This window comes from Arvicanthis niloticus, chromosome 25, assembly GCF_011762505.2.
Source record: "Arvicanthis niloticus isolate mArvNil1 chromosome 25, mArvNil1.pat.X, whole genome shotgun sequence".
Taxonomy (NCBI): domain Eukaryota; kingdom Metazoa; phylum Chordata; class Mammalia; order Rodentia; family Muridae; genus Arvicanthis; species Arvicanthis niloticus.
In genome coordinates, this window is record NC_133433.1 from 19,786,510 (window position 1) to 19,810,870 (window position 24,361).

Here is a 24,361-nt window from a genome sequence, read left to right on the forward strand (position 1 = left end):
GAGAAAAAGAAAAACAAATCACATCAGGTTCTGAGGAAAGCACACTGCTGTAGAATCTGTAGAAAGACGCCAATGTCCATTTTTCATTTGTACACATGCCGAATAAGAAACCCTGAGCCCTTTATAGTGGCGAATGCTAAAATCTTGTCCATGCATCCCTTATGTAGCATTCAGAACACATTTCTCTCTATAAACAAAGTATCATACTATCCGATAAGCTAAGGAAAGACTGTGATGCTTTAAACTGTAGCTAAGGCTAAAAGATAGTTTTCACTGAGTGTCCGAGAGCCATGGTGTTACTAGAATCTAAGAAACATTAAGAATTCTAGCTTTATTGCCAGAACCAAAAGATGTCACTCAATGCTTCCAAACTTGTGACAAAGATGAAGACGCAAGTTAATGTTAAGGAAAACAGTCTACAGATGTCTTCAACGTCACAGATTCCTGAATGATAATCTTCATGGTGACTAATCAGTAACTCTTCATGAGATAGTTGCAGCTCCTTTTAAGACAACAGCAAAAAAAAATAAGAATTCTACATGAAACTAAGAATATATAAAATTTGTTCAACTTCATTAATAATTTTAAGTATATCTCATGGGTATTAGGATGCAAAGAAATAGATATATTGTTGGTGGGGTGTAATTTATATGACCTATCTGGAAATGACTTGAGGTATAAAGTATAGTCTTTGATAGTAAACAGTAATATACAAAATTTGTCTTGGAATTTTTAAACATGAATTACATTCTTAGAGTGCAAGAGGAAATGTTTATTATACTAGCAAAGTTGAAAACTCAGATATCTATGAACTCGTGAATTCTTAAGGCATACAGCACGAGCTATACTGATCCTTTAAGCTTCGTTATAAAGGACACAATACTGTGTAAAGTAACAAAGGTACCCAAAAGTAAAGCCAGGCTGTGGTTGCCTCAGAAGCAGAAGTGTACATGTCAGCAATGTGTACAAACGAGGTGAGACGGCATGGACAAACAGAGCTTTACAAATTTACTTGTCGATATTACACAGTTATTAATAATCAGTGCCACTGTTGGTGTCTTAAGACAAGTCTGATATCAATGGGAGAGGAGTGAGACCCTGCTGCTCCTCCATCAAAGAATGAAACTGTTGGTATAGTGGCGAACACCAATTCGTCAACTTTGTTAGAGCATCAGAACTGACCAAAAGCCTCCTGGATGTCAATAAGCACCAACCTGTGCTGTGTGTTGTTAATTTGCCTCATCCCGTTGACCTTCCAGCTCAGTGTGAAAGAGGGTAGAAGCGACAGGACAGCCTCACCAGCACAGTGTGTCATTGGGCAGAGAAGATAGGAACTCCCAAAGCCACTGTCGGGGAACCATCATTACCTAACCTGCTGGTTACACAAGAATAATATGGGGGGGGGGGGCTATCAAACTGAACTTTAAAGTGAAGATAAGTGATATGTGCTATGGACTCTATAGATCCTCTTTTTACATTAGAATAAACTTTATTTAACTATGGAAAGAAGTTTATAATTGCTAAACTGGTATTCATGGGAGCCTGTCCTAAGCATATTGAATCCTGGTAACAACCCTAGGTTCTGTGAAAGTATAGTACAGGCAGCCCACACACACTAGCTACAGGCCAAGCTATGGAAATGTTTTCTCTTTTAAGATTTTTTTCCTTCCCAGATGACCCTAGCTTGTGTCAAATTGACATAAACAAAAGAAAACAAACAAACAAACCCCAGCCAGAACAGTGGGGAAAGTAAACTTTAACTACAAAGATATCACAAACATGATAATCATCACAAATACTTGAAAAGCTGAGAGAGAGAGAGAGAGAGAGAGAGAGAGAGAGAGAGAGAGAGAGAGAGAAAACAGCAATGCAGCAGATGCAAACACACAAAGCTAACAGAAATGTAAAATTACTCACTTGCCTGAGAAGATTTTATAGATGAACAAAAAGTTAAAATGACAATCATGCAGGCTGCATGATCAATAGATGGCCAGCAGAAAACCAACTCAGTGACATCTTTGGAGGCTCCAGGTCTGACAATATCATATCAAGACTGTTCCTGATTCTTTTTAAATTGTATCTTGCTATTTTATTTTTATTGTATTTTTATATTTTTCTTCTTTTTCCCACAGGTCCTTTGTACATATATGCTGGCTTCCAGTGTAGTGTTTGCATGGGATTCCCAAGTGTGTGCACGAGTGGCTCTTTCCACTGTCTCTCCTGGGCTCTTTTCCATATGTTTATTCTGTCCAATTCTGATGTGTTAGTTTTTGTTTTATCTTATTTTATTATATTATTATTCCTTAGAAACCTGTTCATTTTCTAATGAGAGAATAGAAATGGCATAGATGAGGATGGGGGGGAAGGGAATTCACGTCTCACTGAAAGTCAGTGGACCTCCTGGTGAGCACAGGATGGACGGTGATCTGCTCTAGTCTGAGCTGCATGCAGACTTTTACTGTTCACCAGCTCCCATTCTCAACTCTGGACCATCTATTACCTTCTTGCTAAACAAGCACATCCACCCTCTGCCTGTTGCTGATCCAGTGACTGTTCCACACATACTGCCTCATCCAGAGGCTGGAACCTGTCTGTTCACCCACTACCATCTTCCTTGAAAATCAATTCTTTTACAGTTTTTAGTCACAAAAAAAAAGATATTTGAGCAGATACACACAGCAATCAATTCAATGTGTATGCATGTATAAACATATACATGACAAATATATGAAAGTGTTTGTCAATTTCAAAACTAAATAAAATGTGTCACTCTTTCTTCTGCTGACCTAGGACTACTCTCACAAGACTCTTCCATGCATGGATTTGCTTCTCAGTTCTTCTTCCAGCAAGGAAACTCACCAGGGCAGATCTTTTATGCCCCCACCATTGAGAATGGTGCTTTGTATACAATAGTGTTGAGGTTTTGTCTATTGCTATGTATTGTAATCTAATCTCTACACCAGACAGTCTAGGCCTATGAGTGACTTCTCATGATTACAAGCTTTTGTTGTACAAACCTTGTTTCTTGATTTAAAACTATTGGTTAAACAAAATTGGCTACAGCCAGTTACTGGAGGAATTAGAGATACTTGTGGGGTACCTCTGACCTGGTTGGTGGAGAGACCAGGGGAGAAGGAGGAAGAAGAGGAGAGAGGAAGTTGCCATGAGGGGAAATGGACCATGAGCACATGGCCAGGAGAAACAGCAAGTATCTCGGGTTTGTACATGTTACAAAAATGCCTACCACTGGGGAGGTAGCCAGACCAGCAGTTAGAAAAGTAGATTAGGGGTTACCTCCCAGTAATTGTCAAAGCCAAATAAAATAACCATGGTCTGAGTCTCACTTATTTGTAAGCTGGTCGAGTATAAGCTTAAATTGGTTGAACCTCACAGTAGACATTCTGATTAAACTTAATAAAATAAATAAATAAATAAATAAATAAATGTGATGCCTAGTGTGTAAACTTCGTATCAGATTGTAAAGTATAACACACTAAGGAAATGGATTAAAAAAAATGTCAGGGAGACTCTCTGACATGAGCTCCATTGCAGGGCAGAAAATGAGAAAGACCCCTGCATTCTCCCTGGCCCTGTCCAGCTTTCAGTCAAAAGGCAGATCTTTCTGACCAGAAACTTAAGGCCATTTGTACTGTACAACATACTGGTCAACTGTCCTGTGCCGTTTAAGCTTGTCAGACATGGGCTCTGGGAGCAAGGCGAGGTCCCGTCCCAGATACCAGCTTGGATATTTCAAGTGTCCTCTAAGAATTGTTGGAAAATGAGCTGACCTCTCCACGACTCTGTAACAAAGAGGTGGAAGGGGGGCAAAGCAGCACAGGAGAAAACACACTGTGTCCTTGAGAATGCTAAGAGACAAACTATTCCCATCCAAGGTCACTGCTGTTTGTCCCATGTTATGAAAATGCCTGCGGCAGGAAGAGAAGGCAGACACCCACATATGTGGTACGAGTTCAACATCCGGTCTCTTATTCTCCACATTATTTCATTATTTCATGTGATGTATGTTGTATGTGGTACGTGAATGTGTGAGTATACAGTTTGCATTTCCCTGCACACACATGAGGAAGCCAGAATAGAGCACTGGCCGTCTTTGCCCATTACTCTCTGCCTATTTGCTGTGGGACAGAGTCTCTCATTGATGCTATTTGGGGTAGGCTGGCCAGCCAGTGCAATCTCAGGATCTGACTACCTCTTCCTCCAGTGATAAGGTTACGAGCACCCATACCCAACTTTTATGTGGGTACTCAGGTCTTTGTGCCCTTACCCACTGAGCTATCTTCCTAGGCCCTCTCTATTCTGTTTTAGAAGGCAGAGTCTCTCACTGAACCTAGAGTTCACTGACTGGGCAAGAAGAGCTGGGCTAGCAAGCCCCTGGGATCTTCCTGCTCAGTCTCTCCAGTGATGGCATTATAGGTACGAGCCACTTTAGCTAGTGTTTCATATATGTGGGTGCCGAGGATCCAAACTCAGGTCCTCATGCTTGGTGTGGCAAGCACTTTATCAACCGAGCCATCTCCCAGCCTCTTACTGCTTTTCATGGGTACCTAACTACCTGACAGGATTATTGCTCAGATATGAACTGCCTGCCCCCAGTAAGGCTCACGTGTCGGAGGCCCAGCCTCCATCTGGTGATGCCATTGAGGGAATTGGATTGAAAGAGTGTGAACATGACCAGGAGACAAATGCATTAATGACTTCATTTGCTGAGTGGGCTCTGAGGAAGTGGGGGCTACTTAGAGCAGTGCTTCTCAACCTTCCTAACGCTGGGACCCTTTAAGATAGTTTCTCAAATTGTGGTGACCCACAACCATAAAGTTATTTTTGTTGCTGTCTCATAAATGCAATTTTGCTGCGGTTATGAATCATAATGTAAATATCTGTATTTTCCCATAGTCTTAGGTGACCCTTTGTTTGTTTGTTTGTTTTTTGTTTTGTTTTGAGACAGGGTTTCTCTGTGTAGCCCTGGCTGTCCTGGAACTCACTCTGTAGACCAGGCTGGCCTCGAACTCAGAAATCTGCCTGCCTCTGCCTCCCAAATGCTGGGATTAAAGGCGTGTGCCACCAGTGCCCGGTGTCTTAGGTGACCCTTATGAAAGGCTCGTTCGACCCCCGCAAAGGGGTCGCAACCCACAGGTTGAGAACTGCTAACTTCTGAAGAATGGGTCACTATTCTTCGGAATAGTATTCTAGAGGAGAGTACACAGAATACACAGCTTATCTCTAGACCCTTTCTGCTCTCCTTGCTTCCGGCTACCACGGGCCAAGCAGCTTTCCTCCACCATGGCCTGCCTTGCCACAGGTCCAGAAAACGGAGCCAAGTTCCCGAGGGTGGAAGCCATGAGTGAGAATCATTTCTCCGCTAAGTCGTTCTCCTTCCACCCCGTAGTTTGCCATTATCGTTGTTTGAAAATGAAGTGCCACCCACATGTTTGGGCCCCAGCTGCTGGCCCTGTTTTGGAATTTTTTTGGAGGTGGAGCTCATTGGAGGAAATACATCACAGGGTCACTTGAAAGAGGCTTTGAGGTTTTATAGCCTGACCCTCACTTTCCTGTTTTCTCTCTGCTTACATAGCGTGTATGAAATTTGAGCAGCTGGTCTCGCTCCTCCTGCCCTGCCTACCATGACGGACTGTATCCTCCCCAGCACTGCGAGCCAAAGGAAACCCTTCCTCCGGTAAGTTGATTTTTGTCAGGGTATTTATCACAACAACCAAAGATAAGACTAAAAATCATCACAGTAATGGAAAGGGTGATTAACAAGTCCAGCATGCCTTAGGCGAGAGCATCAACCTGGGTTCAGAAGAGGCAGAGCGGAAGTGATGCTGTGGCCACACAGAGAAGCCCCCCACCCCCTCCAAACATCTCACAGGCCAAGCTCAGTGAACAGATGTCCTAATGATCAGAAAGTCGACACCTCCTGAAATCAGTAACTTTTCCACTAAAGGTAGACGTGGAGTCAATAATGCTGACCTCCTCTGAGAGGAACGGAAGCACTGGCCACAGGCGTAATTAAGGGAGCCCGTGTGAGGATGCCAGCCCCAGTCATATGCTACACCCACCCGGCTCTGCAACTCAGCTTCATCAAAGTCACAGATGATAAAAACTGCCTGCCTCCGTGTTACTCCCTGCTGTTCAGCAGAGATGAGATCAAAGGTCCACTGTGAACAGGAGAACTCAAGATAACAAAGACCAGCCTTTACCTGGAATATGATTTGACTTGGTTCTTGACCTTCAAAAATAGAGAATGTCATGGGTTTCAGGGGACCGCTGAACTTCCCTTCTTGGCCATATCCACTTGCCTGTTAATAAAGAGAGAGAATTCGAGCTGAGTATGAATGTACCTGTCACTTGCTGGAACAATGAATGGAGCCGAGGGTTCCAAAATGGCCGAAAATAGTGTAGACCCGGTCAGGGTACAAACTGACCTAGTGTTTACTGAGGGACTCTCCTACCCTACCAGAGTAGTCTGCCATGAGTTTCAGCTTACCTTTTCTCATTTAGCCATGAGAGCTACCACCCCATGGGAAGACACTTAATTCCCATGTTACAAAGGAGACTTCTAAGGGCGAAGCCCAGAGTAAAAAACATGGATGTGACGGGCAGGCAGAGCAGACGCTCTGTCTTACATAAACAAGTCTGCAGCCTCCCGCCTTCTAAATTATACGTGGTTACGTCAGCTTTTTGAAATACCTCCCATCACTTAAAATGTTCTATGACATATGTGACGTGTCCCCAGCTTCCTGGAGTCTATAGTCACCTCAAAGGCAGTTGAATTTAACGGAAGGGGAAAGAATGTGTAGATAGTTTAGCACAATGCCTACTTGGCACACAATCACGTGGTAAATTCTGGTCAAACTGGAACTTCAGCACACCTCACAACTAACCAACACTTTATATTCATTTGCAAATATTAAAATCATAAAGTGTTTACTTCAAGCAGTGGTCTCACATGGTTCTAAAGTCTAAAGACCTTAGAAATCTAAGCAGCTCTACAGTCATTAAAATCCAGACCATGACGGTAAGGAAAGTTTGTAATTGCTAAGCTGGTATTCATGGGAGCCTGTCCTACGCATAATGAATCCTGGCAGTAACCTTGCGTACTGTGGAAAGTATAATACAATTAGCTCTGTTGAGACTAAGGCGTAGAAATGCTATTTCCCCTCAGAGTAACTAGAAGCAGAATTTGAACCTGCAACTCTGGAACCAGCCTTTAACCCATAGGCATTATTGTCCACCAGGAGATGCAAAACTGATGAAGGAAAGTTGGCTGAAATAGGGAGGTGCCGGAAGGTGTGGCTCCCACCATTCTACCCCCTGCCAATGACAGCCATGCCCACTGACTCTTGCTACCACTCCGGAAGGGAGATGGGGGACGGAGTAGAGCAGGTGGACAGGCATCAAAACCCAGGACCATAAGTCAGTGTCATAATCTGAATGTGGGCCTCTCCTTCCCAACGGGAAAGGACAGCTATGGCTGGCATTTTTACCCCTGCCTGTTGTTCTCAGAGAGGCCATTGGCTTTGTATGTGCAACTGAAGCAGTCACCCAGAGCTGTGAGGAGACAGTGGTCCAAAGAGAAAAGCCTCTGTGTATCACAGAATGCCTAACCATGTCCGGAGTTTATCATTTGCGCTTCCTGTTGTTATCTCTGAGAAATTTATTTAAGTTGCTCCAAATCACAGTTTCCTGTTACTTGCTGCTAAAAGCATTTTTAACTTCCACAGTAATTTTCCAGACTTCTAGCCACCGCCTCTCTGAGCTTGCCTTCCTTCGGGAGCCTTTTATTCCTCCTTCTCAGGTCTTCTCCAGCTCCATTACTTCCAGAAGGTGAAGCAGGAGAACTGGGCACAGGCCTCCAGTGTCACTGTGATAGATCTAAGACAAGGGCAGTGTTTTCTGCAGTGTTACCCGCGAGCTCCTCCGAGGCTTGACTCCGAGACCACCCAGTGAGCAATCAGTCTTGCAATTACACACGCCAATGGAAACTGCCTTAGCCCACAGACCTCACAAGCAAGGCTACATTTTACATGTACAGCCGAGCTAGCACACTGCAGGGAGGGAGCGTCAGTTCCAGGGTTCAAAGTTGCATCTTTGTATCGGGGCAACAAATCTTCCTTCCCTCCCTTTAACACGACTATTGGGGCTATAAAGATTTCAAAACGAATGTGTACAGTATGAGTCACCGAACCACACCGGCCAGAGCTGATGAGGATGGCAGAATGGAAATGACAAAAAGACAGCCTTCCTCTAGAGAGAGGAAGGCAAGTCACCTCAGACAAGAAGGAAATGAGCCCACCACCAGCAAAGCACTACAGCTGAATGTTCATTCTCTCTATCGCAATGCTATCTCCTGATTCACAATCATGTAATCACCTCCTATCTCTGTGCTCAGTGCTGGAAAAAAAAGCCTAAGATGACCTCATTCGTTATGGAGGGCAGGTCTATATGGATATAGGTGCTGGGCGTTTGAAATACATGGTACTAATGGCTCTTACGTATTCAGACCTTAGGCTGTGCTACTCCTTCATTCAAAAGCTCCTCTGTGTCAAATGCTAAGATTAGACCCAGCCCAAAGGACAGAAAACTGAGGTTTAAAGCTTAAAGCTATTCAGTCCATTTCCTATCATGGGCAAGTGGTAGCCACAAATTAGAAGCTGGCTCTGACTTTACTGTCCTCCTACGATAACATAAGCCCAAAAGATAGGAAGAACAATGGTTCTCATTTAGACCTGGGCTGTGAGAATTCTCCTAGGAACCAAATAGCAGTCTCCTCCCTATCCTTGAAGGAGGCTCTAGAAAGCTCGGTTCAGTTCTAAGATATGAAGGGTGGGATGATAAAGATACGATTATAAAGATTATGTAATATGTTAAAATGTATACATGTATTATGTATAATGTATGTTAATCAAAACATTAAAAATTTTAAACTGTACAGGCCCTGGGAAGCTTCGAGGACTTAAAATGGGGTGTGATGTTTGGGGTACAAGAAAAAAGGAAGAAAGATTTTTTAGGTGCAGCAACCTAAAAACTCCCTTTTATGGAAAAAAGCAAAACCACACCCGAGACCCTGGCTCATAAGACAGTGACACTTTGGACGTCTGTCTGCACCACAAGAACCTTGTGAGTAAAACAGAGATGGTACCCCACTGTCTACCCAATAGCTGCAGCCAGTTTCCATTCTGTTCCGTGCTGACAGCCTGTCAGACGATAGCCACAACGGAAGATGTGGTTAAAGACAAATGTAACCAGGAACCTCCAAGCCATTTATGAAAATAAAAGTACCTTTCATAGAAAGTGAAAACAGGAAAAAAATAGTGTCTTGATGTGCTTTTGTGGGAGGTTTTTGTAATTTTTTTTTTAAAGTTGGGTTATAGAGACTTACAGATGAATCACTGTAAGTCCTTTCTATCGTCATAAGCTACAGGTGAAGGGTGGGTTTGTTTAGTCTAGACTTCTGGCGGTAGGTCGGTGGTAGAATGCTTTTCTACGTACAAGGTCCTGGGTTTAGGCATCAGCAGCAGAAACAGAAACAAATGAGTCTATAACCATAGAGCTAAGCCTTGCCGTTCCATGGCTTATAGAGCTAAGCCTTGCCGTTCCATGGCTTATTAGCTTCTAAGGGCTGAGGATAAAGTGCACCCTTCAGCTGAAGGGCAACCATGGGGCTTGTGGTCACTGCACTGGACACATCACACAAGAACACAGCACATCTTTCTGTACAGCTTTGATAAGCCACTGTTAAAAAAAAAAAAAAGTGGTGGTGACTGTTTTTTCATGGTATGGAGTAGAAGGATGTCGGGAAATATCCTGCAAACACCCTCTGTGCTTACCAGATAAAGCGTGAGAAGACACAGGAAGGGAAGCTGGGCAGAGACCATCTTGCTCTCTTCACTTGGACTCCTGTGAGCGAACCAGAGGTAAATCCTGTTAGTTACCAGCCTGCTAAGTCACATCTTTCCAACAGTCAGAATCCTTGGAATCTCCAGTCACAAACCTAACTAAGTAGGGTCCTTAGAGGCCAACTCTAGCCTGTGTGGAATGGCCGAGCTTCCGGAAGCTTCTCGCTCCCCATCTATAGCAAGCAATTCACCAGTCAGCATCTCCAAACAAGCACTGTAATCTTTGTGATTATTTTGTTTCAGAGCCTTAGATTATAGGAAGACCAGATCTCATTCACTCACTTTTGCTCTGCGTTTTGTTTTATAATTTTTATTTGTTCTCATAGGTGAGGAGATGCACTGTGATGGATGCCAGCAAAGCTAGGTCAGATCATTTTTGTGGTTCTGAGTCAAAGCTGCAAATAGATGAGATTCCATAAGTGCAGGAAAGCCAAGAATTTCCACAGCCTTCCCAGACCTTGCCTACTGCCTCCTTGGTCTTCTGAATATTAATACAGCCTGTGCTTTTGAGTGCTAAAAAAAAAAAAAAAAAAAAAAAAAAAAAAAAAAAAAAAAAAAAAAAAAAAAAAAAAAAACCTCATACTATTTCATACTATTTCCCAGCTCCCTTGCCTCTTTACGGCTTTGCATTTCACAGAAATTTTAACTTTCTCCTGACATGTGTCATGACTAACTGATTCTAGTATGTAAATAAAATTCGCACTTGGCCTGTAATGTGACGCGGCTGCCAAAGTCAAAATAAATAAAATTTTAAAAGAACAAACAAGGAATCAAAGCATGTATTCATTTTACTAAAATTCCAAGCCCGTTTATTATTATCCTTAGGGATTATGGATGGCCTTGCCTTAGTCCGTTCTTTCATTTGTTTAAAGTGTATCCATATTCATATGCCAACAGCATAGAAAAATAACCAAAACTTTAATTGCTATAATACTTTTAAATGTCCTTAAGAGGTGGAACGTGATGATATTCATTTTAGCCTCACAAAAGCTCTGGGTGACAAAAACAACATGTGTCACCTTCAGACCCCTTGGTTGAAAAGCCTTTTAAATGCCTCCATGGCACGGAGTAGACAACGCCACAGAGCCAGGCAGCCCAGATGGCCCAGCCCTATTTCAACCAGTGAAGAATTTCGTTGCCCTGCACCCCAGTTTCCTTATTTGGAAAATGTCTAGTGATTACTAAATAGTAAACATGCAATAAGGAGTCATAAGGAATTGTCACTGGAGTGTTACAGATAAGGAAATTAGATTCAAAGTTGAGGAAATTGCCTAAAGACCCTCGGCTGAGAGGCGGCAGGTCAGACAAGGCAGGCAAGGCAGGTGGACTCAAAACTCCAGATCTTCTTTCAGCTCCTTCTTCTATGTCTATGTGATGTGACAGAAGCAAGGATGCAGACATGGCCACATAGGTAGGGACATTTATTCAATGTACATTTCTCACACGCATGACATCTAAATTAAACAACTCACTCCAGGGTTCCATGGCTGGTTTAGGGAAACACTAAAATTAAAACCCCTAGATTCGTTAATTCGTTGCCTGCTTAAAATTCAGTTTTTATAATAACAGAATAGATTTGGTAGACATGTAAAATATCATTTTAGATTAAACTAATTATAACTAAATTCAAATGAGACATGTGTTTTAGTATTGAACACTGTTCATTCGCTTTGGGAAAACATTGAAACAAGTTACAAGCCATCCAATATTTTAGAATATTATGAGGGGAAATACAAGCAGCCCTATGTAGCCACAAATTCTAATCTGCAGATTCAACTAGCCACAAATAAAAATTATATTGGGGATAGGGACAGGAGGCATATGTCAGCACTAAACACATGGGACATTTGTTTCTTATCATTCCCCAAACAAGAAAAGACAATAATGAGTCCTGTGGCATTTACGGTGAACTAGGCATTTAAGCTGGCGAGACAGCTCGGGAGGATAGTGTGGTACTGAACAGTAAGATTGCCATGACAGCAGAACCAGAGATGATTATGTAAAGCCAAGTACAGTCGGCTTGGAAGACAAAGGCTGCAGCTTTTCTTCTACATGCTGAACCTGGCCTCAAAATTCAATATATGTGTATGTGTTTCTATATTTGTGTCCGCAAGTCAGGAAATTGGAAAGACAATTACGAGGGGGAAGGAAGAGATCTTGAGGGATGTGGGCGATAGAGGAAAGTAATACACGGAATGGGAAAGCGGGGGCGAAAACCCACAGGGAAGGGAAGGAAACCGGCCGTCGCTAACCTTACATGTTAATTACTTTGAAATTAAAACCAATTATGCAGCTAGGTAATCTAGAGCTGGTTCGGAGTGTAGAGGAGGTGGGTGGTTACATGCAACATCACATCCTTATACCTAGGAGCCGTGAGCAGCATACAACAGGTATCTGTAGATGTCCTAGACACTGCAGGGCTCCCATGGGCACCGAGGAATGTGTGTGCTAAAGCTTACCTTGTTAAGATGAGCAAGACCCACTTGATGAGTTATCAACCTATACTTTCCTACTCCAAATGAAAGAGCAGCACTGAGCTACTGGTGGTCCCACTCCCCAAATTCCTCAGCATCCAGGGTCTTCACAAGCTCTGCCAACTCTCTTAGGTTTGCTTATCTGCCACTCCCTCCCCACACCCTGGCCTCTGTGCCCTTTGCCCAGATCACTGGATCTGTGTCCTGTACTAGCTCCTCTCCCCACCTGCCACAGGCCAGGAGCACAGACAAGGAGCTTAACAAAGTCTGGTTGTGAAGTCTTCTCTCACGCTGCTTCTGCTTCTCACCCATCAGGGTCCAGCTCACCTGTTTTCTTACAGACTTCTTACATGCACCAGACAGGATGCTAGGAACTCAGCTCCCAAACAAGAAGCACAGGCCTGGCACTGCAGAGCTAGACCCTTTTCCTGCTTCCTGCAGGAAGTCATCCTTGATCTCCAGGCAGACGCCTCTTCCTTTTGCACTTCTTACTTTTATTATTTTTCTTTTCTTTATTTATCCTTTATTTATTTTATTTACTTGTCCTTTATTTATCAGTGTTACTGCCTCCACTAAAAAAATAAAATAAAACCCTGTGGAACAGAGGTCTTGTTACTTTTTAACCTCCCAGAGTGCTTCATACCACAGCTCTCATATATTAAAATCTCAACAGATGTTTGTTAATTCTACAGCGTCCATCATTGTCTAACATGGAAAGCCTATTAATTTGTTCTCATCTATAGGCTTTCAGAATAAATATTACTCTCATTAAAATGACTATTCACTAATCTGAGATTTAAAGCCTAATCTTGAAAGCATAATTCTTTTTTTAATTGATGAAAGGGGTTATTTCTCTGTTAAATGCAGTAAGAGTTTTGCTTCAATAAATGATTGAGAAATAGTTGAAATATATTCTCTTCCACTGAACCGCTTTTTTTTTTTTTTTAGGATCTTTAATCTTGCAAAGAATTACAAATTAAAATGACAGAAAAATCAACATTAAAAAATAAAGCTCTTATGTCAGCGATTCAAACAGAGAATGATCAAAAGTCACCTATTCTTTGTCAAATGCCTTTGGTCTTTCCACTCACAGCCTAGTTTCCTGTGGGAAATAACAATAACCACTTGACACATTTCGAAAAGAGTGTCATGACTTGTTGAGTTGTAAGAAGCATGAATCCTGGAGATTGATGGTTTGGGGCCAGGCTTCTGTGCTGACTTACGGCCTTGGTCACTCACCTTAAAGCACAAGGCAGTGAGAGTATTCATCTTTGAGAGTGACCGGATTCAAGGAGTTAATATTGGACAGCGTGTGCGATCTGCAATCTGGTCTCTCTCTGTCAGAACTTAAACCATTGTCCTGGATGTCTCCTTTCACAGCCCACTTTCTGACAACCCCCACAGCCTCCACACACACAAATGCAACAGCAGGGTGAAGCCCTGATTTAGAGCAAACTGCACCAACTCTAGGGGTCAGACGGGCCTTGCTTTCACTTCCTCTTCATGGGAACATGACTCACTAGGTGAGTATCTCACCATGGGTCATAAAGACCCTGACAGGAAACCACTGTTTAAACTTAAGCTGCCTAAAGCCACTGGATACAACTTGGAGCCACTACCTGAACAGGGCTCAATTGACTGTTTCAGAGAACTCCATGGTCTCTCCTGGAAGGGTTGACCCAACCACCTGCTTAGAAATTTTGCTATTTGTCAGGCTCTCCCTCAGGTGCAAAGAACAATTCAGACAGTTCCTATGGTGACTATCTGAAAGGCCAAGCTTCCTGTCGTGACAAAGATCAAAGGCTCTGGGCTCTTAATGAGTTTTGAAAAGAAGACCTCAGTCACCTTACCCAGCAGGTGGCTTATCAGGACCTTGACCTCAAATGTGGAACTCTCTTGGGGAGGTGTCTTCACTCAGTCTACCATAGCCTGGAAGTCACAGGCATCCCAGCAGACTGTACAGGATCACAACACAAGGGCAGTCAGTGGGCACTTATGAGCCTGTCATTGAATTATCTTATGATTCCCCCTGCCTCAGAGGAACTCTGTGAAGCAGACACCACATGCATCTGAGATGAAAAGATCAAAAAGCAAAAGTCAGAGAAGTTAAGAGAGTAGGCCAAAGTCACGCTGCCACGTTCATTCCCAGGCCTGAGCTCTCACTGCAGGGTCTTCTAACCTGAGAACGTCACTTTCATCCACTGTATCTGCCCACAGATTTCAAAAGATTTTGCTTTTACTTTGTGGTTGTTTGACCTCTTCCTACACCAACATGAATCACCCTGTCCTAAACACACACTTGCCACCATGCCAAGACAAAAATTGTATCAGCTGGAAAGATGTTTGTTCCTTTATAGAATATATTTGTATATTATCCTTTCTTACTTCTCCTCTGAGCTTCACCCTGGTTGTCTCTGGTTTTTAAGGGAGTCCAGTGTGATCAGAGGAATAATGCATCTTCCTCTCAAGTTCATGTGTCAGTATGCTAACTCCCAACTTCCTCATGCTACCTCATTTTGGGTTCTTCATAGAAAACAAAGTTTCAATGAGACCATCAGCGTGGGCCCTAATCCAAGATGGCTGCTGTCCCCATAAAAATAGATACAGAAAGAACACTACTTGAACATGAAGGCAGCCATCTACAAACCCAGAGAATGGCCTGGGACAGAATTTCCTCCACAGACCTCAGAAGGAACCCTGCCGACACCTAGATCTTCGACTTCAACTCCAGAACCATGAGACGGTGAACTGTTCCAGCCTCTCATCCCTGACTTTAACTGAACCAGGTGCTGCCATCTCAGGACAGGGACTTCCTTAAGGGAGACTTTACTATGCTAATACTCTATTGTATGTATCATGGCATCCCAAAGGAGACACAAGAAGCACAAGCATGAACAATTGTCTTGCTGGTCTTTAATGCCTCCAAATGGCTTCAAGCCATTTTAAGACACTCTTGTCATTTCTGCACTTATCTGAGTAATTACAGGGACGTTCTAGGTCTCAGATTTCCAAACCCAAAGAACTCAGCATGCAGACATTGGTCCACACCCACACCTGGTTAAAAAACTCAGTGCCAGGCAAATCTTGAACAAGTTCAGCCATCTCTTCTTTTTTTTTTTATCTTTTGGGGGGCGGGATGAGAGGGACACCAATGGGCTTTAAAATAACTCATCCAACACCAAGGAATGAGCCGTGCATAAAGCACAAGAGGTGGGGGAGAGGGACACAAAATTAGTTTATTACAGGGTAGTGTGGGCAAGAAAAGATGTGACTGGATTCATAATACCGCCAGGACTAAGCAGTGCCTCATCATCCGTGTGTCATTTCTTTTACAGCGGCATTGTATATTGCTAAGAGTAGCATAAATTCTAAGGCAAGGCCAGATATGAATAAAGATCAGATTAAAAATTGGCTCACACCATTGTTCACCAAGCCATGCCGAGGTCACCCAAGCCCATCTTTCTACTCTGGCTCACAAATTACTGTCACCAATTACGTAGCTTAAGTAGGAGCTGACCAATTTGTGCTCCTGACAAATTAGGGACCCAATTAAAGCAGCTCTTAATAAGCTAGAAACAAGCACCCAGGCAGAAAATGAGGTCTGCTGCCTCACGCTGCAGACTGATGACTCTCCCCCCCCCCCCCGAGGTGAGAAGCAGTCTGGTGCTCTTAGAGCTGAAGGGAAAGAAAAGAAGAAGAAGGAAAGGGAACAGACAGCCACACAGCTACCCCAGACTCCCCACCAAAAATATAAGCTTCTTGGTCTCACTAAATGGTACAGTGGACACACCTATAAGCATCTGGATTTATGTGTCCAAAATTGAAGGTTTTTATTTTGTTAGTAGGTTCATGATGGGATACATGAATTCACAAGGGGATACACAGTTCCCCTGGATAACTCAAAATTACTTAAATTTGTATAATCAATTGCAATAGGAATTAATAACATAATTATCTTGATTAAAGAAAAAGATGGAGCTCTTGGGAATATTTTGAGAAACACGGTCATGCTCTTTCCTGGTTGGCTTTCTTTCTACCTAGCACTCCCACACACTAGACAAGGACTGGGTCGGCTGGGAAGGAAAGGCCCCTACTCAGAGGCTCACAGAACGACTAGCTGTAGTGATTTGAATAAGAAACACAGAGCTCTGGATATGTGAACACTTGATCTGCCGTTGGTGCACAATTTGGGGAGATGGTACAGACAACCTTGGTGGGGGGAGTGCATCACTAAGAGTGGGCTTTGTGGGTTCACAGCCTTGCCCTACTTCCAGTTTACTCTCTGGCTCACATTTGAAGTTGAAGATGTGGTCTTTCTGATTCTTGTTCCTGCTTCCGTGTCTCCTGCTGGTTGCCAAGTCCCACCCACTGCCCCCCATTAGGAAACCTTCCCTCTGAAACCATAAACCCAGATAAATACTGCCTTCTAAGCTGTCTTGGCCATGACATATTATCACAGAAAGGTAACTAATGAGAAAGTATCTAATATTCTAGCCCCAAAAGGACAAATGTCCCAAGTCTTCACAGGGTTGGGGGCTTTGATATGGGCATAACAGCATGCTTTTCTTACCCCAGGAGACAGGAGTTAGACCTGCACCTCCTGATATGAGCAGGCTCACAACCCAGGTGCCCTGGGAGGGGCACAGGAGGATTCCAAATACAGCTTAGCACTGCTATGAGGGTCCTCTCGGACCTGAAGACCAAGATAGAGATTGCTATTTTTCATAAAAGATGGATTAGAATTTTTGTGTCAGTCTCTTTAGGAATGGAGCAGTATTCCTTCATGTGTATGCAGGTGTAAAGTTAAGCACATTGTTGAGATAATAAGATCACACTTGCTAGCCTCAGAAATTCAATAGGAGATAAATCTAAATTCCATTCTATACCACAGGACTGAGACACTAAAAAATGTAAAAAAAAAAAAAAAAAAAAAAAAAAAAAAAAAAAGTCACCGTGTGCTATTACACTAGTTAATTTGCAAAATTAACTAGTTAATTGAGGCAAGTATTGTAATGGCAAAACCACAATCTTGCTGAAGAACAGGGGGTTAACATTCTACCTCCTGTAACTAAACCTTGACTGATGACTCTGCAGAGGACAGGAATCGAAAATGAACTTAACTTAATTCTACCAAATGAAGGGTACCTTATCCCTTAACAGTGTGTAATGAATTGAATGTCTTTTAAAGCTTACACTTACTAAACACTTGCTAAAGCTAAGGACTTTGGAAAATCTATTCATTTAAACACAACAATCCTGCGATGTGGGTCGCGTTACCACGCAAGGCAGGAAACTAAACCCAGGAAAAGGTTTTACTGACTGAAGTAGAGATCAAAGAAGGAAGCATGCACATGAAGCAGGTGTTCATCTTTAAACATCTTCCAGAACACAGATCTAGAGTTCAGATTCTCTTCACTCCAGGTCTGCATGTCGCACTTGCCTATCAAGCTTGTGGCCCTGGGTTTGGTCATACCAAGAAGTGATACTATGGTAAGAAAGTGTTGAATCTGGATATCTTAGATAAAATTTAGATTGTCATTATTACAGAGTATTTTAAGAAAAGTTAAGGTTTTTTTTTTTAACCACCTATGAAACTAGCAAATATAGCTTGATCTGTTATGTATTATGTACATGAAAATATCTATTGTAATACAATCAATAATAATTGAGTTGCCGGTGACTGTCTTATTATAGTAAGTTAACATGCCTAGAATTGAAGTAAATATTCCTGTTCTTTCTCACAACTTAGAAATGACAGATGAGCCAGACATGTAAGAAAATGTACCATAGCTTCCCTTGTTTGGGAAATCAGTGAGCAGTCCCACAGAAAGGCTAGAGCCATTCTAAGTTCAACACCAGACATTTCTGAATGAATACAATTTTATGACAACAAATGACTAACTATTTCCACACCCATATGTGCATTTATTTATGGACTTTCTGAGAAAGGAACAAAAGAAGCTGAGCATAGCTTCCCAGAGTCACCTCCAGAGTCACCTCCAGAGCCACCTCCAGAGTCACCTCCAGAGTCACCTCCAGAGCCGCCGCTCCCAACACAAAAGGGAAGCAGGTTGTCTTTCTGGATCCTGCCTTTGACACGGGACAAACTTTGGCCTTGGTAAGAAGAAGATACCGTAAATGCAGTATTCATCTTCAAGAGCAATGACTCCCCTCAGAGCTCAGATCTTCCCTCAGATCGTCAAACCTGAAGACTTACATGGAAACTGTTTGAGGGACTTTTAACTTTTGAATATGATTCATCAGTACCTAATCATCTTATTATTCTTATTATCATGTCAGATCCCATGCTCTTAGCATAGCTTTGTGTGGGAGAGGGCGTGTGTGTTGTGAGTGTGTGTGTGGGGGGGGGAGGGAAGAGGTATACATGCACAAAATAAAGATGATCTTTCTAGAAGACTGTGATGGTACACACATATAATCCCAGCATGAAGGAGAGTCACAAGCACAAGGCAGGCAGCCTGTACTGCATAGCAAGTAACCATCTAAAACACCTTTTCCCACCATGGCACTACATTGTCTTTTTTTTTTTTTTTTTTTTTTTTTTAACAGAGCAAACAGTAACACCTCAATTTGACCTGACTCAGAATCTGGACTTTCTCCTGGAAAAGAAAGCCAACCTTCACTGAGTGCCTTCCACTGCAGCAAGCACTTTACCTATGTGTCTGTTCCTCATGATCACCCACTTGGGTAGGTTATCTGTTATCTAAATGAAAAAGAGTAAAGTTCAGAGAACTGAAGTGCACAGCCTCATGTGCTATAGCCAATCAATGATGAAGCAGGCGCAACCCAACTGACTAACCCCAGAGACTCATAAAGCGTATGTCCCCCAGCTTACTGTAGACTCTCTAGAAAAGGATTCCTTTTATTTCTTTAGAAAACCTCAATGCTGGCTGCTTTTCTTGTTATCCCAATGTGCACTTTCTTCTTTTAAATAATGCCTCGCTTGCTACTTGCATTTTTATAGAAAAGTATGAGAGAAGGCATTGCCCGAGCAGTTTGCTTGGTACACCCTACTACCAGGAACATCTGTCTCATTTCTATAAAGTCACCTGTAATCAAGACACACTGGCGATGGCCAAAACTACAAAGATTCCAAGTGGCATATGACATCCTGAAAATTAGCAAACAGTTTATCTTCTATGAAGGGAACCAGAAGCCAACACACACACACACACACACACACACACACACACAGCAACCTACCTTTCCTACCTCTAAGGTAGGACTGGTTCTCTCCCTTTAACTCTTCTAGTGCTTTCTTTAAAAGGCTCCTTTCTCCTCTATGCCAACCCTTCCCACCGCGTTCCAGACAGTGTTAAGAATTCAACACTGGATTCATCTTCTCTGAAAAGTAGACTGAACAACCACTAAAGACATGTGAGAGACTCCACAATACATGAGACCAAGATTCTAACTCTAATGTCTACAACATAGTTCTGGAGTTGTTCTCAGACCAGTTTTAGATGCTGGTCACTAATGATGGGTGTTCACGCTCAGTTACACCTCAGAGAACGCAATGCTTCCTTTAGTTCCACTCCAAGCTCAGTTCAACCAAAGGATAAACCAAGTCCTCAGAAGAATACTGAGGACAAGCCACCCTTACCTTTCTGTAAGAAACTGCTGCTTAAAAGTTGATGTTGTCCATTCAGCTGTGGAGACACTTGCTGCGGCTGGAGACACTTCCTCAAGCTGCTCTGCTCCTGCAGCCTCTCCCTTCACCCCAGTCAAACATTAACCACAACATTTTTATTGATATCTGAGAGTCACTGGGTATCATAAAAGGTATCATTACATTCAGTCCAGGAAAGAAGTTAGTTTACACCCATTCATACCGAGCATGCTTTCAAACTGGTTGCTGAGTTGTTGTTGTTGTTGGTGGTGGTGGTGGTGGTGGTGGTGGTGGTGGTGCTGTTTTAAATATATGAGCAAATTAGAAGTTAAGAAGTTTAAATGAGGAAGTTGAGTGTGTATCCAGCTATCTCTGGAGTGTGAGCTCTGTAGCATTAAAGAGAGTTGTTAACATTTTACAATCACTTAGCGTATATCTGCAGAGGAGACAAGTATGTGTATAGGTTCCATGCAAATCCAAACTACAAGCCACCAAGTCTGCTGACAATGCCATCCACTGACAGCCACTGGCAAGAGATGTTGTAGATGGCCCAGATGGCAACTTCTGAAAGACAAGGTAACCCAAGACACAGTTCTGGAAATAATCTTTCTTTCCATTCCTACCAAGTGTTCCAGTCAAAATGCTATAAAATCCTTTTTGTTTTGTTTTGTTTTGTTTTGTTTTGTTTTGTTTTGTTTTGTAGCTGCTGCCACAGACATCTTAAGTCAAGGCTTCATTCTGACTGATGGCTAAGTCCCACTCTTCAGTAACTCTAGGAAGCCATCTTGAAAATGTGAAGCAATGCCAGGCAGAAGTCACATAGGTCAAACTTTGCCCTGTTTCTCTGGACCTTCTGAAGTGTGTCTGGATGTCTCATGAGCTGCTGTTGCCCCTTGTTTCCATTGCTGGGTTCAGGGCATTCTTGATGGGAGCTCCCTCCCTCCAGTATCTCCTGATCAGCTTTCCTGGGTGCTCTAAACCACTAACAGAAAGACCCCAAATACCGAGTAGTTTAACAACAAAACTACCTCATTGCACACTGATTGCAGCAGGAACAGCCCTTCCTACTCAGCTTCACGGCTAATTTCACTGTGTTTAGACAAATAAGATTAATGAGGCCAAGAACTTCTCAAATTTTGATCATCTCTGCTTTCCCATCAACTAGACAAAATGACCTTGGGCCACAAAATCAAATAGCTTCAGCCTACCTGATGATTCACTTCCTGGAATCAATCAATTGCATCTCTCCTCACAGGACTTCTCTGGAAGGAGCTGGGTTCTTGCCTAGTACTCTTTTAATAATGTGTGTAAAAGGTAATTTTTAAGTCTACAAAGTTTTCTGGAGGGGGTTGTTTTTGATTTGGTTTGGTTTTAGGAAAAGGAAATTTATAGATGGGTAACTCTTTTAGATGTTTGATGTCTTCAGTAATACTAATGCCACCAGGGCCATGGCACAAGGGCATATCAGTTAAAGGTGTCCTTTCAGATAGTCTTCTCAAGTCTATGAATAGATTTCAGCTGAGACACAGAAAACAGAGTAAGGAGAGATTTTCTATCTGGGTGGAGTAACTCAGCCTGTGACAATACAGTCCATCCTACTTGGTATATCTGATTTAAAACAAAGACAGCATTCAGACCTGGACTCTGTTCTTCCTGTTCCTGTGACTAACAAAGTAAAAATCCCCCATAGGTCCATCCTTATCAGAAGATGACCATGATCCTGCTTGTGTGTCTCTATTTTACTCTTGACTTCAAACTCATAATTCGTTGATTAAACACTGAAATGTCCCAAAGCAGCTAGCCACGTCACATGTAATTGAGTGTCTGAGTTGTTTCCTGTCTTCACTGGAGTAAGAGATTCACATGGTTCTGAGAGCAGTGTCACTAATCATCAAACCAATATTCTCCCAGACTCACACCAAAGACTGATGCTTCCTGTTAACAAGTGTATGGGTCAGAGTAGCGACCACTCTATTTTACAATCAGTTTGCATGCAGTGACAACAGGAGTTTAACAACTTCTTGGTACTAAGAGGATAACAACAGGAATAAAGACAATATAGGTAATAAAATTAGTGATTTCCCCTTTGAAAGCGAAGGACATAAGGTTTTTTATGACAAGAACAATTGAAAAAAGGAGGGCAGTCAATGCTGAGCTGTGCCTGTTTAAGCAAGCACGAGGACCAGAGGTAACTGAACTCCATGGAAAAAGCCAGTCATGGCAGCATGAACTCATAATCCCAGAACTGAGGAAGTAGAGATAGGAACATCTCTAGAGTTTGCTGGCCAACCAGTCTTGCCTACCAGTTAGTCCCTAGGTCCCAGGTGGGAGACCCTATCTCAAATAGACAGACTCCTGAGGTACACATATGCATGCATATTCATGTAAATGTAAGCATGCATATATATGCAAACTTAAGGATACATACACATATGAAGAATTAGTATTTATATAAAAGAATTTCATTGTAGTTACCCTATACAGGGGATGTATTCCTCCCATATGCCACAGGTTGACAAAACAAAAAGCCCAATGTCAAGTATAAGGTAAGTTGTTGGTTAGGGGTGTTCTCGAGACTCCCCCCAAAATACAGCTTATGTCTGTTACTCTTAGCTGCCCACTTTAGGAAGTCTTCCTGAAGACTCCACACACTTTGATCATAGGACATGGTGTTACTGACCAGGAAACATTCTGTCTGTTAATTAACATTCATAGTACCAGAAGATACTATGCAGGCTTCTGGGGTAAAAAAGTCACCAAGGGTCTCACCAGGCTTGGACCCTGAGAGCTATAATAACAACCAGCATGTCAAGATATGTTCATGGGTACAATAGTGGCACAGACATCATGCAAGTAGCCAACTATGCTCCAAGTGAGGAGACACAGAACTGATACTGTAAATCAGGCCAAGAGCCCAAGGTTGAGAAACTCATAGGGCCAGGGGCAAATCTACTACTATTTTTATCTCATCCCTTTACCCATATATATTTTAATCTCTTTACCCATTGATTAGTGCAGCTCTCAGGCCTCATCCGAGTTTATTAATGCAGCAGACAGACGCTAACATGGAAACTAACAACTGGTCGAAGCACAGAGGCTAAATGTAGAATTCTCAGCCACAAAGAGAGTGTCTGCGTCACCGCCCCACCCCATGCTCCTATTCCTAAGACTCGGGGACCATAGGGGAAGGAGGTAGAAAGACTGTAAGAACCAGAGGCATAAAGGGAACACTGCATCCATGAAATCACAGTCCTCGTGGTTGCCTACGCAGGATCAAGCCAGGCAACAAACCAGTGTGGAGGGGGAGTGGCTTAGGGGCCCCAACTCTAGTCTAGGGCTTGTGGACAGTTGGTGGTTTCTGGAGAAAAAAACAGTCTCTTTCAGGCTGTGGTCCTCGGTAGGTTGACCAACACTCCAGTGGGTGGCCCCACATCCTGGAATATTTGAGCAATGCAAACTGAACTCAGTAGGTTTATACAAACGAAAGGGGAAGGGTAGAAAGTTGGCAAATGCCAGCTATATCTGACAGGAGTTAAGGGAGGAGTGGGATGGGTATCAAAACACTTTGTATTCATGTGTGAAATTCCCAAAACGTTATTTAAAATATTTCATTTTTAACAAGTAAGCAAGAGGGGTTTTGAAAGATGCTTTTAATTGTAGATAGCTCATGAAGGTAAAACATTCTAGTACTGACATTTTCTATTTTGAAAATAAATGAGTACTGACATTTTCTATTTTGAAGCACTTGAAATATTTCTCTAAATCATGTGTTATACACTGTGAATCAGCCCATCAACACTCGCCTTTCCTGACAGAAGTATATGCAAGTATTTTAGTTACTTAGTATGTGTCCTGCATCTGTTAACTTAAAACACCAAAAACCTTTGCCATCCATCCACTGTGTCTTAGGAATCACTTCTTAGACCTGAATGCCCGTTGGTTACATAATCTAACAGTTCTGAACAGTCAAGCTTACAAACCTTCAGGCTCAACCAGCTGACAGGAATCCAGACAACCAAATGACTCTGCATACCTCCCAAGTAAGAGTTTACATTATTTTTGTTCCACATGTTTTCAGTTGGATAAAGCAAAACTAATTTTGTCTTTTTTTTCTCCACAAGACGCGGGAAGGGAGCGGGCGGGACTCGAACGCCTGCACAAGAGAGACCCGCACCCTCTGCAGGCAGGCGCCTTAAGGGCCGAGCCACCAGCAGTTCGCTGGGCATTTTTGTCTTTAAAGATATTTTAGACACTCATCTAATGTTAGCTGTAGGAACAGATAGGGTTAGTTAGGGGAAAAAAAAGTATAGGTAGGCTTTTAAAAACAATATGACAAC

At 42.5% G+C, this 24,361-nt stretch overlaps 1 protein-coding gene and 1 long non-coding RNA gene across 2 annotated transcripts in view; one reads left to right on the plus strand and one right to left on the minus strand.

The window, feature by feature from the left end:
• The window catches only part of Cdh17 (cadherin 17), a 53,273-nt gene extending 33,100 nt beyond the window's left edge, over positions 1 to 20,173 (minus strand). The window contains exons 1-3 of the mRNA XM_076924171.1: positions 20,019 to 20,173; positions 9,852 to 9,921; positions 6,222 to 6,320 (exon numbers count right to left, since the gene is read on the minus strand). Of these exons, the coding sequence (XP_076780286.1) occupies positions 6,222 to 6,320; positions 9,852 to 9,899 (147 nt within the window). The 5' untranslated portion in view covers positions 9,900 to 9,921; positions 20,019 to 20,173. The remainder of the gene's footprint in view (positions 1 to 6,221; positions 6,321 to 9,851; positions 9,922 to 20,018) is intronic.
• Positions 24 to 10,450, plus strand: LOC143438534 (uncharacterized). Its single transcript, XR_013107302.1, has 3 exons — positions 24 to 5,695; positions 8,957 to 9,141; positions 10,247 to 10,450. It is a non-coding gene; the product is annotated as an uncharacterized LOC143438534 (long non-coding RNA).
• Positions 20,174 to 24,361: the final 4,188 nt, after the last annotated feature.